The following is a 16,000-nucleotide window of genomic DNA, read 5'->3' on the forward strand; positions in this document are numbered from 1 at the left end:
ATAAATAAGGTGTGTTCAGATTAAACTGTCTCGGAGTTATAATTTGTTTACCACAGTGGAACTGTTGATGTGGAACTATCGCACAAGGACTGTGAAGTGAAATGGTTCTCATCCAAACAGTGGAAACAAGCATTTTACAGGAAGAAAGTCAAATGGAAAAAAAACCCAAAGCATTTATAGTTCTCCAGCATATGGTGCAGAAATTTATATGGATTTATATCAGTTGCACTTAAAACACAAACACAATACAGTACCTAACCCAGAAATAAGTTACAGCAAAGAACTACATATTGGGGGGAAAACAAAACAAAACAAAAACATTTCATAAACAAACCAGATCTTCAAATGTACAGCTGCAGTTTTCAACTTAAGTATCAATAACGAAGTCCGATAAGCTAGGCACTTTCCAAATCATGGTAGATCTGGGAGGGAGCGATTCTGGGGTCAAACCTTTGGCTGTTTTCTTACGATGTGTTTCTAGACTTTGTATGTATTCAGATTCTTACAGGTTTGTTTTTTCCTTAATGTCTTGAGTAAAATTCCTAAATCAAATTTAAGTCGTTCATTCCTATCCCTCTAGAGCAAAAAAATAAATAAATTATAAAGTAGATTTGCTTGTAGAAAAATGGGTCTGACACCTGACTCTGTAAAACCATATTCATCTGCCTGCTGAAAACTGCACTCAGCTCTGGCATTGTGTAAGAATTTTACTATCCCCAATATCCTTCCTATTGGGAGGATTATAAACTGAATGGGAGCCCCCATGCAGAATTTACCACCATTTGTTGATAACTGGCTATTGTTCTTCACATGGAGTCAAAACTCATAGGTGAGACTTTTTGCCATTTTGCTGTATTTCATTTTCTCGTTGAATATCTCCTCAAACCTTTGATTCTGTTTTGGAGTGAAATGGTTCTTCCAGTCTCCAACAGCACCTAGGAGAGCAGGAGCAGAAAAAGAATAGTGAGACTAGCAACATATAGCGCAGAAAATTTAAAGGCAGCCCAGTTTTGTTAACGTTGCAGTTTGCACAAATTATTAATACATTAACTATAGTCTCTGCGGTAGGTCATGATCGTAAGTTACTGGTTTATTGCTCTGGTGAGACTGATGGAAGCAGCTGGATCATCATCCATAAAGGCTGCTAAACCCTCAGCCTCAGGCTTGGTTAGTGCCACCAACACTAAGTGGTACATGAAGAGCAGCAGGGTTCCAAGAGCCCAGTTACCTCAGCAGAGAGGCAACCTTGCTGCACCTCAGATGCACCTTAGTTAAAGGTCTCTACCTGGGCTCTTTCACAGGCAGTAGAGGAAATGGTTACTTGCTGGCTGAAACCTGTCTCATCCTAGTCAACATCTAAACCCCATCAATTCATTAGTGGTGCTCCAAAAGCAGCCATATGTCTCTGCTGACTAAAGATGACTCCTAAGAAGGGAACCCAGAATGACCCAATAGATGAATCCCACCCACTCCTAATCTCCAGGGCTTTCTGCAGATGAGATGTCCCTCCCACTGCTTAAGTGGGCAGTTAACTACTTCTGAGTGACCACACACACTTGTGTTCAGTAAAGTGTTTCAGCTGTTACCCAGTTGTTTTTTTTTTTTTTTCAAACTGACATATTTCAATGAGACAATGCTCACAGTTTCCCCTCATGTGCATCCTCTAAAGACCCTGCATCCCAAAACTGCTGGCTAAAATGGTATTCCAGACAGCAAGGACAAGAAAAGAGAGCCTGAAGAATAATATATACATATCAATCTTCTGTAAACCATCTGAAATCAGCTGCAAATTGGCTGAAATTAGCTAAAACCCCAGGATTTGCAAACAAACTACTTTGAAATGAAACAGTTGGGATTTTTCAGATTTTTCAACACATCTTTGTCAAAGTTCACTGGCTTAGAAAAGCGTATCTGAGGTTCTGTGGGTTTGGGGTTTTTTGTTTGAGTTGTTTTTTTGGGTTTTTTTACTGACTACTATTTTGGGATTTGCTTCAGCTCATGGTTAAAAACATTCTGAATTAGCAAAATATATGGTTCCCCTATGGTACATTTATTTGTGAATCTTTTGATTAATAAAAGTGGAAACAACTCTTAGTTTTAAACTATCAATTATGGTTCAAAAATCAGTTAAAAATAATCAAAATCCATCTAAACATGATGGTTTTGGTTTACGTATTATCTAAATCTGGGAAAGCTTCTCAAATGCTAGGAGCAAGAAAACAGCTCCTGCAGGTATTTTAAAGTCAAATCTGAGCTAAGCACTGTTGAAGATTTTACCACAGATTCCAGCTTAGCCAAGGTCTGAAGGCTACCTATGAGGCCATCGGGTGACCAAGTCATCCATTCTTTTGTTGTCATTGTCAGCATATTCCTTTTTCAGGAACGTTTCCATAAGATAAGAGGTGGTACAGAGGATAAAGGCTACAAGCAGTCTTGTTCGGAAGAAACGGGTCTCGCTCTTTCTCATTCCAGTAAACTAAGTGACCTTTGCAGGTGATATCAGAGGGGACACGTTGTAAAAGACTGGAGTGGTCAACTTTTAGATAAAAAAAGACAGATTAGGAATAATGTGTTGTGAACCTTTCCTTTTAGCTCAAAAGCTCCCACAGAGCAATATTAGCCAAGCTGTTGTTCAGACACCTCTGTGCTTCTCTAGTTAAATCAGCATTTGCTACCAGAGAGCTCAGTGATTTTTACAATGGCTTCAAATTGAAGGATCCCGTCATTGCTTGCTGGGCTGACCCGAAGCGTCACTACAGCCTGTGAAAGCCCTGGACTGCTGGGTTCCCACGCCTGCTGCTGTGTTAAGCCCAGGCCAGGGAACTTACCTTTTCGGAAAATGAGCTTCCTATCGGATGTCAGCGCACAAACGGTGTGACTGGGATCGCTGTTCTCCTTCTCCGTGTCACTTTTCATCTCTGAGAACGAGGACTTCTTGCAGATGTCTTGGATGTCATTGTCACTGATGTTTAAACCCAGGAATAAACTGATTTCCTTTACAATCTTAGGGAGATCCTGAGGTACAAGAAAACCAAAGCTTTAATATTTCTGAGCTGATCACCAGACATCTAGCTGATCCAAAAGTGATCCTTTTTATTACACACCAAGTTTGTAATGGTTTTATTTGCTTTCAAGCGAAGCTAAACATGTAATAGGACTGTGTAGATTATAGGTACAGTAAACCCGATTCCCCTCTTACTCATCCTCACAGAAATGAGTGGATATGTGTTACCAAATACAGTTACATTGATGGTTTTTCTCCCAGTTCAGGTAAAGTGTGCAATCTCCCAGAACTATTTCACTGGGAATAGAGAAATACTCAAAGCTCAGCTTCTGTGTAAGTAGCTTATTTCATTGGAGATGCTATATTTAGAGACGCAACAAGTGACTCTCAATCCAAAATAGTTTGTTCATGTGCCACTCATGGTGGATTTTTTTTTCTCCCTCAAAAATGGACAAAAATATTTTAATGGAAACACTAGAAAGTACTTTCTATTCACCCAAAAATTAATTCTCTGACAGGTATGTTGGTATTTGACTTTAAGAATAGCAAAGCAGTTTTTAAATAACAGTTTCTTTTCATCAAAACTTTTTTTCCTACCCCTCCAGCCTTTAATTTACTTGTTTATTGGGAGCACAAGCCCTCTGACCATGAGTAGTTCTGTTGTCTTACATCACTTTGAAAATTTCACCTGAAATGTTGGGTATAGCAGGTGAATGTGTGGCCCTCAGCAGATGTCTGTGGTTGGTCTTTCCATAGGATCAAGAATGAGGAACTTAAAATTCTTCCTGTTGCCTGGGGAAAATCATGTAATACGTGTCCCGCTCCTGCATCTATGAAATGCAACTCCCACAGGATTTGGTATTTATAAAACTTGTGCAGAATTAGTTCACTAATATGAAGTTCTATGCAAATATAAAATACGCCCAAAGACATACGTTCACATTTTCCTTAAAATTTTCTCTTTGATATTTTAACAATATTAAATGACAAGTAATGCATTCTGAAATAAGAGCAGAGAGTGTATTTACCTTCTTCATGTCTTCATAGAACAAAAACAGGATGTTTTTTTCATTTTCATGTTCTTCCCAACTTAGGAAATGATCAAACCAGGATCCGCACACAACTGAAAAGAAAACCCATGTAAGATTCATAAAAAAGTTATTCATAAATAACTCTGATGGTACTTCACACATTTAAGGGAACGATCCCTTCATAATATACACCCTGTGTTCCTCTAAAACATTAAATTCTTATTGTGAAGAGACTCAAACTTACAATCCAAAGAGGTTACCATTCTTATTGGACCTCATTTTCATATGAGAGATGCAGATCCTATTGTGAGATACGATTCTGTAGTGGAAACAGGCTCCAAATTAAGGAAAAGCCGTAAGTGAAGGAAAGCGTGTTGGCCTAACAAGATGTGACCATCCTGGCAAATGTCTGCATGCCTATGGTCGGAGTCAGATGTATGATCACTTCACTAGGAAATGAAATAAGGAGTCTGTTAAATGGAACACACTGTTGTTAGCTGTTGTGTCCAAACAGAGCGGAACCAGTATTATTTTTAAACGTCAAAGAATTATGTAAGGAAGTTATGCAAATACATCATTCAGGCAATGACATAGATAACTTAGTGGTTTTTTAGTTGACTCGTAGTACTTGTTTTGTCTGAATGCTCCTTTCGCTGAACCATGGGAAGACAGCTAAATTGCAGCTTTCCTTTAAAAAAACAAAATTGTGACCCTTCTGGTTGAAAAGGATGGACTCTGTTGAAAGCTGAGTTGAAAGCCTCTTGTAGGGCTATGAGAAGAAGCCCGGACAGAGCAGTCACAGCCAGCATTCTCCAGAACTGTGACTTTGCTTTGTAACAGCCACTAGAAAAGTATAATATTGTAATGGGTATCATTTTGGTTGCAAAGTTTGAGTTCTCATTAAGTATTTTGCTGAAAGTTGCAGTCTGTAGTTGTCCCCTATATGTAAGGCACCATCTTAACATCACACATGCAAGGCACGTGTGCACCACAGTGTGCAATTAAATCCTGCTCTGCTGGTCACCCACACTGGGGATGTAGCCAACGATAGCATAGAATAGATCTCTTGGCTCCAGGGGTACAGCACACAGCCTCAGAGACTCCAAGGACAGCATCGCAGTTATCTCTGTGTCCTCACCCTTGTTCTGAATGGAGATTAACTCTGCAACAGTACTACAGGAGCTGAATCAAGCAGCACCACCTTCATATGTTTCTATGAGCAGCAAAAATGACAACCTCTCTCTCCATCACTCTTACATAAATTTCTACTGTAACCAATGTAGTTATTGTTTTATGCCGTGTATAAGCACACAGAAAATAGAAGGTGGCTACTAATTTACAGAAAAATAGGAGATGCTTTTAAAATTTAATATAATCATCTTTTCTTCCACACCCCCCTCCTTATGTTCAGAGTCTATACTAAACAAGCCAAGTGCCTGAAAATTGCAGGAGTATGTGCCTTAGGGCTGCTCTGAAGTAGAAACACAAGATCTGAGCCAGAGCCCCCACAAGCCAGTAGACAAATTGACTTCTGGAGCTGTGATGTAAACCCACGATGACTGCAATGGCACATTTCTGACAAAGTTTTCAAGCCAATCTATCACTGTTGCCGTTATCATCACTGTGGTTGTATTAGCAGGAACACATGTCCTCAAAGGAGTAATAAAACACTAAAAATGGGAGTGGATAGCTGGAACATGGTCCTGTTGTCAGCTTCCATGCCACCACGGCCACTCATAAAAATCTCACTCTTGTCCTTGCTCTTTGGACCCCTCTACTAAGACAGCACACAAGGCAGGGTGCGTACGGGAGGGCTTTATGAAAGCATCTGGACTCCTTTTGAAGGGTCGCCCAAAGCCGTTTGCAGGAGTGGAGGGGGCACTACACCCGCAAGCACAGCTCTCAGCGCAGCCTGGGGCCATTCCCCCCGTGTGCCCCCGTTGTCCGCGCTTTGGCACGGCAGCGAGCCACGTGGGGCTGGCTAAGCACCTTCAAACCGAGCGTGTGCCCCGCCAGCCTGCTGGCCCAGGGCAGGAGCTGGCTGCGCTGAGCCCCCCTGCCCCGCGTCAGCGCGGGAGGAGCTGCACGCACATACCTCCTCTATCACAGTTCAAACATGGATTCCTGGTGGGAAGCAGTCTATTAGTGCGGTGCACAAGACAAGGCTGGAAAAGTTTTAACACAGGCCAATCCGCATCAGAACCAACAAGTTGTCAGGGGTTTCAGAGTGTTTGTGGGAAGAAATGAAATCAGCAACTTGTCCGTGGGAATGTGTTTTTTAACAGATATGTCAAAAAACAGAAAAAAAACCTTGCAAAGAGCAGTTGTGCTGAAAGAATGCTGCTGTTTATCAACATGTCTCCTTGCAGGGCTGAAGATAGTATCCTATTATTTGCTGTTGTTTGGTTTGGCATTAGAATTTATCCTGAAAAAAAATAACCCAACCAAACCCATATGAATAAGGAGTTCAGTAAGGAGTTTTCACACAGTTCACATTTCTTAACTCCTCCTGTGCAAAATAAGTTAATGCAAACTGCAAGGAGAAAACATAACATTTATTCTTACCATCTCCTTTTAAGAACAAGTCAAAGAAAGCAGTCCAGGTGTCTATAGTGGGAAGGACTGGGTTATCTCTGTAGTAATAATACATGGAAACTGCAGTATCCTTTGGATTTCTGCTGATGTAGATCATCTGTAAATGAAGATGATATGATTTTAACGATCATGTCCTTTGTTTATTTTACAGGAGCTCTGCATGTAAATAAACGTAGTGTTTCCAGAGACAGTTTGCACCATCAAAACCCTTTCCTTTAGGATTCCTCTTTTGGTGACCATGCCATTAAAATAGAAATATACTCGTCTCTTCTTGGGCAGGAGTCAGTAGCGGTTAGTAAACAATTCTATGTGGACAGAGGTGTGTTTGCTAGAGCTGTGTAATCTTTAAGTTTTATGAAAAAAATCTGCGTTCATTTTAACTCATGAGCTGGCATATAATCTCAGATATCTAACATATGAAATAATTTACTAATTAACATTCATGGAACAGTTGCAAAAAAATTTTGGCTTTCATTCAGATTAGCTTTGGTCTAAAAGTCTGTATCCAAGTAATTCTGAAATTTTTAACTTTTAATATAAAATCTGAGACCCAGAGCTTATTTTTTAAACATCTCCCACATTAGAATGGGAGGAACTCCAAACTGTGATCTGAGTCTGCCCCCCACATTTCAGTTCTCCTGTGTTTGCCCAATATCTTTTTATAGGTCTTTAGAAAGCTTCAACAGGAGGAGTAGAATACCCTCACGCTCAGAGCAGCATACAAGTACCCAAGATAACTATTTTCTAAGCCAGTGCTCTAGCCAGTAGGAAATAGGGCCATGAGAACACCCCCTATCCTTAATAATATATTTCTGATTATAAGATGTTCGTGTCCTATTTTGTGTGATGTCCCATATACAGATCACCCTGTGGGAGCGGTGGGGCAGGAGCAGAACCCAGTCCCTGCTCACACTGCCTTCGACCGCTGGTCAGCTGTGTCTCCAAAACCCACAGCAAACCACTTCTGGAAGCTGTAAAGCACTTGGAAACTATTAAGGCTCAACAAGACAAAACAGATTCCTAATAGACACTTAGCATATCTCACTGCTTTTATATCTTTTTGCCTTACCTTGCATTTTTTAGTCTTAAAATTTGGAGGTAACATGTTGTAGTCCAAGTGCGTTGGGATGATTCTCTTTGATGAGAGTTTATTCAGCTCCTCCAGTGTGGAAACGTCACCAAATTCAATGGGAGAGGTTAGTGTTATTTGAGTATTATAAAGCTTTGTTATAACTCCTGCAAGCCAATGAGTGCCTGCAAAAAAGTAATTTTAGGGAAACAAAAAAGAAAAAAAAAGGAAGATTTGTTACTGAGAAAATATGTGCAATATGCATTTCGCATGTGGGAACAGCTTGCTAGTGCACAAGCAATACTTCTAATCCCCCAGATTCAAGAAACTTTACATAGCTGAATAATCCCATTGGCTTCAAATGTATAAATACTGGAAAAATTAGACCTGTAGCTGAAGTACAAAGTAACTTTGTGAGAAGTGCTAATAATTGATATCAAAACAATCTCAGACAAACTACTCGTCAGCTGAGAAGTGGTATTATTATTATTTATTTCATAATAACCGGGAGGGGTTTCCTCATAGTAACTTAAGTCTGCGTATTAGGAAAGTCCAGGTTGAGCTTCCTCTTTGGTGTGTGCTTCTGTGTGCAAGTGAGGCAGGGGGAGAAGGAATAAGGAATAAATAAATCTACAGCCAAGAGGCATACAAATAACTTAATGTAACTCTCAACTTGCTCATAATTGAATGTAGGAACTCCTCAGGAAAATCCTTCAAGTACAGATTTTGCTTAAAAGAAAGAAATATTTATTTGTTTTCTGATATGACACCTGAGATTATTTTCAATTAAAGAATCAAAATTTAGATAAATGACCCATTTTTTTTGTAATTTGAACACTTACTGACAGAATAATAGATTCTCATCCTTTCTGCGTACAATGTCTTGTACACAAACATTTACCAACTAGTTTAAGCAGAGAACATGAAATAAACAATTGAGATTCTTGCAATTAACACATAACTGTAGAACTTACCAGATTTAGGATAGGAAACCAAAAGGATGTCATCTTCTCTAGCATCAAAAGTATCCAAGGAGTTTAAAAGTTCTGGAGAAGACCTGGTAGTAAAGGCAATCCCCTTAAACATGTGAATGAGTTCTGCCTCGCTGGGGCTGGACATGGTTGCTTAAGTCTTGGATTCCTGCAAATCAGATAACAGTGAAATGATGAGGATTTAAGAGTTACTTCTAAGTCAGATGATTTGAACTGACAAATTGAGACCCAGCAATAGAAACCTCATGCTTATATACTTTGCTACACGCCATGGAGTCCTATCAGATTTTTCAAGGTAGTTTATAAAGGCAACTCAATTATTAGCAGTAACTTGATAAATAACTGAAATGCAGAGTAATGGAAAATGCATGTCATTTGTCATTTATTAGCTCTCCAGATAAAGTACTGAGGTGATAGTCAAAATGTGGAAAATTACAAGAATGAACATTATATGTTGTCTTAAAATATACTTAATATGATTATTCTATAATATATTTTGTTGGAAGCTCTTTTAGCTTCCAAGGAAAAAGCTACATCTTAAAATACTTTTTATGAATACAAACCCAATGTTTTGTTTTATGCGAATGAAATATTATTGATTTCATTTTACCAAATACACAATAGCCTAATTTTCAAAAGTGCAAATCGATCGCAAATGCTTGAGTTTTGTGATGTTAAGGTTCTAGGTTTTTTAACACCTTGGAATTTCAGCCTGAGGCATCTTAAAAACAGAGGCACTTAGTGGTACAATCATTTTTCAAGCTGTCTAAGAGGAGTACAAACAATAGAAATTGCAAATTTAAAATAGATATTTAACATTGGTTTGAATCCTGCATGTTTCATGACTAGAAGTGGTTGCAGATTTTTAAATCTGTCCACAGAATATGTGGATTCATCAAAATAAAAGTTGCTTGCAGGAAAGAGGTAGTTCTCATTTAATTACCTGTTTTGAAATGGATGTTTTGAAAAAATGTCATTCTATGCAAATCGTTAGTGTTTTTCAAACTGAAAACTCTCATTTAAAGTGACCTTAAGCAATGTGAACGCACGACAGTAAAATAAATAGTTCTGTTCTGAATCAAAACATTTTTGAACGCTTAATATTTTCAATTTTCCTTTCAATGGCCATAAATTAACGTATTCCTTTTTACATTCTTTTCCTCAAATATCCAGTGGCCTCACTATTCCTATTAAAAACCTCCTACAATATATTAAGCTGAGGCCCTTCAGTATTTTCAACTCCACTTGAAAGCCTGCGTGCAAATCTTGTTTTAAAATAAAGCAGTCTTTCAGGAATTTCCCAAGTTTACCAAACTCCCAGTACTTTTTTTTATCATAAATAATAACCTAGGTTTTGGTCATGGGAGCTGACTGCCAAATGACCTCCCATGACCCCTGGTAAGAAGTTAATGATTAGAGATGCCCTTCCAAGAAACATCTGAGCAGTCAAGATTATTCACAAGGAGTAAGGACAGTTACCTGCTTCTGTACTTACTTCTTTCTAATTCAGCCTCCAGGAAAGCTGGCAATATAGCATTGATTTCCCTTCCCCTCCCCGCCCTTTTATATTTTTTTTTTTTACTTTTTTTTTTTTTTTTTTTCCCAGTAGTGCCAGCCTATCAGTCAAGGAGAAGTCAGCAAGTCTAGATCTCACCTGTGTTGCCTATAAAGTTGCCCTTAAACAGTTATCACCTGCAAAATGTGCCCTGTGCTATCAGTAAACTCTGAATTCCAGGACCAGGTGGGGATGATGGTCGTGGAAATTATGCTCTGGAGAGATGTTTCCTATCATTAGGCATAACAGAAGGTGAGGGAATCTTTCCAGTACGTAAAGTGAGTCAGTGAGGGTACAAGAAACACCTGGATACTGATGCCCAGCTAGGAGTTGGGGGATCTCTTAGTGGTGAGGAGCTCAATATTTTTCTCCTGCTCCCAGTCTGAAGACCTAAGCTATCGCTTCATATCGTAAGGTATAAATCTTCTAAAAATCTGTCCTCCGTCAGCAGATTTCACTTCAGTTACTTCAGGTGTACCAAGTATGTTTGGAGTCATAAAGACACCTGTCTCTGTGTTGTTCTGAACATCTGCATTAGTCTGAATACAGAGGTTTCTAAGGTTTATTTTGAAGTCATCATTCCAGACGTGCATTTAGCACAAGCTAATGAAACTGTATTACCTTGACCTAGCAAAAATAATCTTATTGCAAATGCATTGAATATTTACTATGTCTTTTCCCTTTCATTTCTCCCTGCAACCCTATTACGTTTTGAGTCAGCACATTTGCCTAATCTCATCACTTGGACCTTAATTAATCATTCACAAAGGAAATAACCAAGGTGTAAAACAGAAGCAATACAGTAGCAAAGGAAATTCCAATTCTCTTAACTCATGTCAATTGCTTTTTATACTAGCTTCTCTTTTCAGCATGTTAATCCAGAGGAATCAAACTGGAATTGCTTCTAAAATGATGTCTATACTTGGAAAACAGGGCCCACCCCTGCAAGGCTACAGTATCCTGAAATGCAGTGACTTAAGGAAAAAGAGTATTCAGCATTTGCAGGAAAAAGTTATCATAAAAACTACACTACATTAGCATCTAAAGTATATCATTATAGCTACATTATACAAAGAGAACGTGAGTTTAAAGGATGCCCTGCCAAATCCTCCATCTAGCTTTAATTTTCTCCTTTATCAGTATTACAACACTGAATGTAGACTACAATTGATGCATTTTGACCTGGATGAACACAGGCATGGCAAGCTAATACCAAAGGATACCTATATCTATTGCCTCAATCTCTGCCACAGGCTCTGAGGAGCTTCTCCCAGCATCAGGTTGTCCTTGTCCTGCTCTCTGGCTCTACTACCGGTACAGATGGAGTGCACATTTTACCAGCAGGTTTCACAGACAATTACTAGCAAGAGAGCAATATTAAACTTGGGGTTTGAGGAAAATACAACTTGGTAGCTGGACACTGCACTCCTGGGCTTCTTCAGTCCAGCTCTTTTTGCCTCTATGTCTGACTCACCTTCTCCCGTCTATATCCTTGTCTGGGTGAGTAACGTCTTTCTTGCTGTAGAAGACTCAAAAAATTTGACTGTTCTGTTCCTGCCTCTATCCTGCCACCTCCACTTCAGGCTCACCATTCTCTTCCCTGCTTGATAAAAGACAGAACCAGGTGCATCTCCTTCAATTGAAGATTTCCTAACAGGCCAATCGCAATACCATTCCCCTCCAAATGCATCTCAGGCAGCACGTACTAAAAGAAATAGTGACATTGTGGAAAACATGCAGATGAAGTCCTATATGTTGGTTACACACGTCAGAAGTTGGATGTACGTCCACAGGGTTCTGAATGTTTTTAGTTAGCACTGTCAAGCATCAGGTTTCTCATCTTTTGAAATGCCCTAAAGCTGTGAAATATTCAGACTTGTCATATTGGCTAATGAATGGAGAGGTAAAACTGACACAGCTGGTCATAAGATTTTGTTGCTCTAATTCTCTACCAGATACATCAGCCACCTGAAATTAGTAGAAGTTATGTCCATAAAGATCATCCTTGTGCATCTATGTAAAATCTGTACACAGGCTCTGCAACAGTGATGAAGGAGTGACATCTTTCAAGACTATTTCAGTGCAGAATATCAAACAGTTGTTGTTACAAAGTGTGCAAGACTGATCTCCAGTAAGGAAGTTCAGCCATGAAATCCACTGTTACTGGTGAGCCTGTCACCCCTTCCATAGCTCCACCTTCTTTTCCGTGCCTCCACAATGATCTGAACCCCACAGACTTTTCTGTAGGAATCACTCTGTCCAACCTTTCCTCTCAGTGCAGAATTACTTCCCTATTTATTTTAATGTTACAACTGAAGTGTCTCTTCCAAGTTTGTAGGCAATGACTATATAATAAAGACAGCCTGCAAAATGTTAAATACAGCCTGAGGGCTCAGACTGATCGGGAAGGCAGGGCACCTCAGTGCCCAGGTGTCAACCGTTTAGGAACCTAACCCTGGCCTTCTATGTGGTTCTAAAAGCCCCTCAGTTGCAGGGTAGATGTAGGGCTGCCCATGATAGATCGAGACTCAGCTGAGCTGCAGTAACTGCCTATCGGTGCGCCCTGAGCTGGTCCCAGCTATCAGGTAGTGCAACAGTCACAGCCGCTTCACCGGGATGGGCATTGCATTGCTTTACACTTCCAGCAGCAGCCCTCCACCTGGCAGGCTTTCTTGCAGCGCCTAAGCTCTTGCAGAGAAGCCTCCCCTCATTGTCCCATAGTTCAATACTAACGGAGTACTGTGATTTAACAACTCTCATTTCAGAAGTCTCTGATTTCATAGGCATGCCTATCTGCAGCAGCTACATCTGCATTTAGGTATACTGTGAAGGAAGTCAACCCTATGTGCAGTCATGTTGCATTTACGGCATGTCAGATTATGAAGTTCCTTGACCACCTTTTATTCCTCTCACGACAAACCATTGCCCGAGGATATTTTGTGCCAGATCCACAACTGATACAGCTAGTCACAACAGTCCCAGTGCTGCCAGCAGAGCTGTGCCCTTTGGAGAGCTGGCAGGCAAATGCCATGGCCCCAGCTCCTGCCCTGCAGCTGCACATGATGGTACCTTCAAGGCACGAAACATACATAATGGAGACGTGAAGGGGTGGGGGGCGGGTGGCAAAAAGGGAAAAGCAAACAAGGATTTAAACCTTCATTGGGGTAAAAAAGATGAAGCTGTGTACATGCAGAGGGCTCAGCCAGCAAGTGCTTGGCTGTCCAGGTGGGAGTGCCTGTGAACATTCCCAGGTCCCCAGGGTGAGAAGAGAGGTCTTGCAGGCCTGGTTTCTTTTCTGCTTATCTTTATTGTCATGTCTAAAACACAGGCTTACTGGGATAGAATTAAATGACAGAAACTAAGTTACCCTGTTATTGCTAGTGCACTAGCACTTCAAATGAAGCTAGTAACTTCACTAGTGGCTTGAAATGGTAACACCCTGCTTTGACTTGTCATAACTGCATAGAATTTGTCTGATTTTTTGAAGCACACATGCAATAATAGACCAAAGTATTCTATAGGGAGCCACATAATTCCAGCAAAAAAAGCCTTTTCAGCTATATGTCCTTCAGAGATCTATACCCTGTGGAGCATCACTGCACACAGAAAAATCAGGGCAGTGTCTGATGGGAAATGCTATCCTGTCGGTTTGCACACTGCCTTTAAATCCAGAAGCTGGGGGAACCAGCAGTCCAGCTCACCACAACCACCCCTGGGAAGGCTGGTGGGCCACAGCCATCGGGAGTGTGCCAAGGGGAAGAGGAGCACTTGCGTCCATACGCCCAGCGAGGCAGTGTCCAGCAGGCAGCCTGCTGTGCTCTGTGCCAGCTCTCTGGTGGGCCCAGCCCAAATGAGTAGGGTGAGCTTGAGGTAAAAGACGATGCAGTTTGCATTTGAGGGAACTGACTGGAAGCCTTGGCTTCATGCAAACGCCAGAGGGGAGCCAACCTTGGCTACCAGGGAATGGAGGCCACCAGGTCCCCGAACTGCACACAGAGCTCACAGAGAGTCTCACACAGGACAGCTGGTAGCCCCATTGCACCTTGTCTCATTTGCCCAGTTCTCACGACAGCCAATGGCCAGCTAAGGTGCAGCAAGAAGTCTGGTGGCCAGGAGCACACACCTCTGGTTTTGCTATCTCTCCAGCCAGCCCCCTGTGACAACTCTGTGAGCACCTTTTTTCTCCCAGGAGAAAGTGAAGCAGCGATTAACCCATGCCAGCCTCAGCGTTACCTCTCCCTGACCTAAGGAGGCTGACCCGTGGGCTCTGGGTCTGCACCCTGTCAGCTGGCAGCACCCTTCAGGACATTGACATGGAGACCTGATAGTGGCTGGGCTGCAGGACCCGTATCAGCTGTACAGACCTCACATTGCAGCATGGCTCCTATCTGCAGGGGAAAGGTCAGAGGAAACATCTTGTTGTTAAGAAGGGTCACCTCCGCAGCAGCCGAGAGGAGTCTGTGATAAACACAAACGTGGCGTGTCAGGTTACCAAGGGCTTGTTATCTTTTGACGTATGATTCAATGATTCTGTGACATGGTGGAGGGGTGGGGTTGTTTCCTCATGCCCAGGAGAGGTTTGGGTGGCAGCCCCCACCACCCCAAGTTACAAACACATTCTTCTGTCCCACCCACACCTGCAGACTCCTTCCCATAGCAGAGAGCTGAGCCCCACAGCCCCCCTTTTGGGATGACCCCCTCCACTTCTGCCTTCCTATGCAGTGGAACTGCACTGCCTTGGTCCTGGCTCATTTTAAGGTCCTAGCTTAACTTAAGGTCCCTTATTTTAAGGTCTTTTATTCAGTCACAAATGACTAGACATGAACTATAAAATGGTGCAGGAAAATCAGAAGGTGGTAGAGAGGAAACAGCACCATGAAGAAAGCTAACTCCTTCCCAGCCAGAGGCAGTACAGCCCAAGCATCTCCAGAACTGTTAGTCACTCCTGGACAGACAAATTGATTCCAGAGTCCAAGAAGAAGTCACTTGGGTGCGATTTATAACAACTTTCTGTCATTGTAATAGGAATAGGAGTTGAAACACAGGCCAGATCCAGACTGTATAAATGAAATGTGTTTAATGCTGATTCTCTGATTTTGTATTCTGCAGTGGCCGTGTAATATTCTGCAAATTTTTATATTTCTTCTCTGTTGTTATGAGAGTTTTTTTGTATGTTCATGTGTTATATGAACTATTTAAGCATAGACATTTTATACAGGAAATTTTTTTTACTTTTTTCTGTAAGCAAAGAGTTCCTACTGCACATTCGTCCTCTCTGGCAGAGTCAGGACATGGCTCAGAACAAGGGAAGAACAAATCAGTCATTGTCTACCACAAAGTGTTTTAGTCGTAATATTGGACGGAGGAAAAAAACCCAACTTTTTCTGTGGTTCTAAAGGAAATTTCAAAACAGGTTTTACAGCTGCCCAGACCTTTTCCTGAGATGGAGCACAACTTCTAACTCTTTCCTCCCAACACATGAGGTATTATTTTGTTTTACAGACTTGAAGGTACAAATATCTCCAGAGATCCTGTAGTCAAACCACAAGCCTGACACATGATACAGTTTCATCCAGCTGTATCTGGTCAGATCTCAACAGCCTGTTGCACACAGGTGTATTTTCCATCTAGACTTACTTGAAGTCTTCATTCAAAACAACAGAGAAGTCACTTCAGCCATTTCTATCCCAGTAGATAGTTACTGTCACTGTCATACCTGTGTCTTACTGCTAACTTAGAAAAGGAATTTTTCCA

At 41.1% G+C, this 16,000-nt stretch overlaps 1 protein-coding gene across 1 annotated transcript; it reads right to left on the minus strand.

The window, feature by feature from the left end:
• Positions 1–269: 269 nt before the first annotated feature.
• Positions 270–8,833, minus strand: LOC121089327 (sulfotransferase 6B1-like). The gene is made up of 6 exons (XM_040596485.1): positions 8,674–8,833; positions 7,700–7,884; positions 6,601–6,727; positions 4,033–4,127; positions 2,829–3,015; positions 270–935 (listed from the first exon to the last, which is right to left on the minus strand). The coding sequence occupies exons 1-6, from the start codon at positions 8,816–8,818 to the stop codon at positions 817–819; spliced, it is 858 nt and encodes a 285-aa protein (XP_040452419.1). The 5' UTR covers positions 8,819–8,833; the 3' UTR covers positions 270–816.
• Positions 8,834–16,000: the final 7,167 nt, after the last annotated feature.

This window comes from Falco naumanni, chromosome 5 (assembly GCF_017639655.2).
Source record: "Falco naumanni isolate bFalNau1 chromosome 5, bFalNau1.pat, whole genome shotgun sequence".
NCBI lineage: Eukaryota > Metazoa > Chordata > Aves > Falconiformes > Falconidae > Falco > Falco naumanni.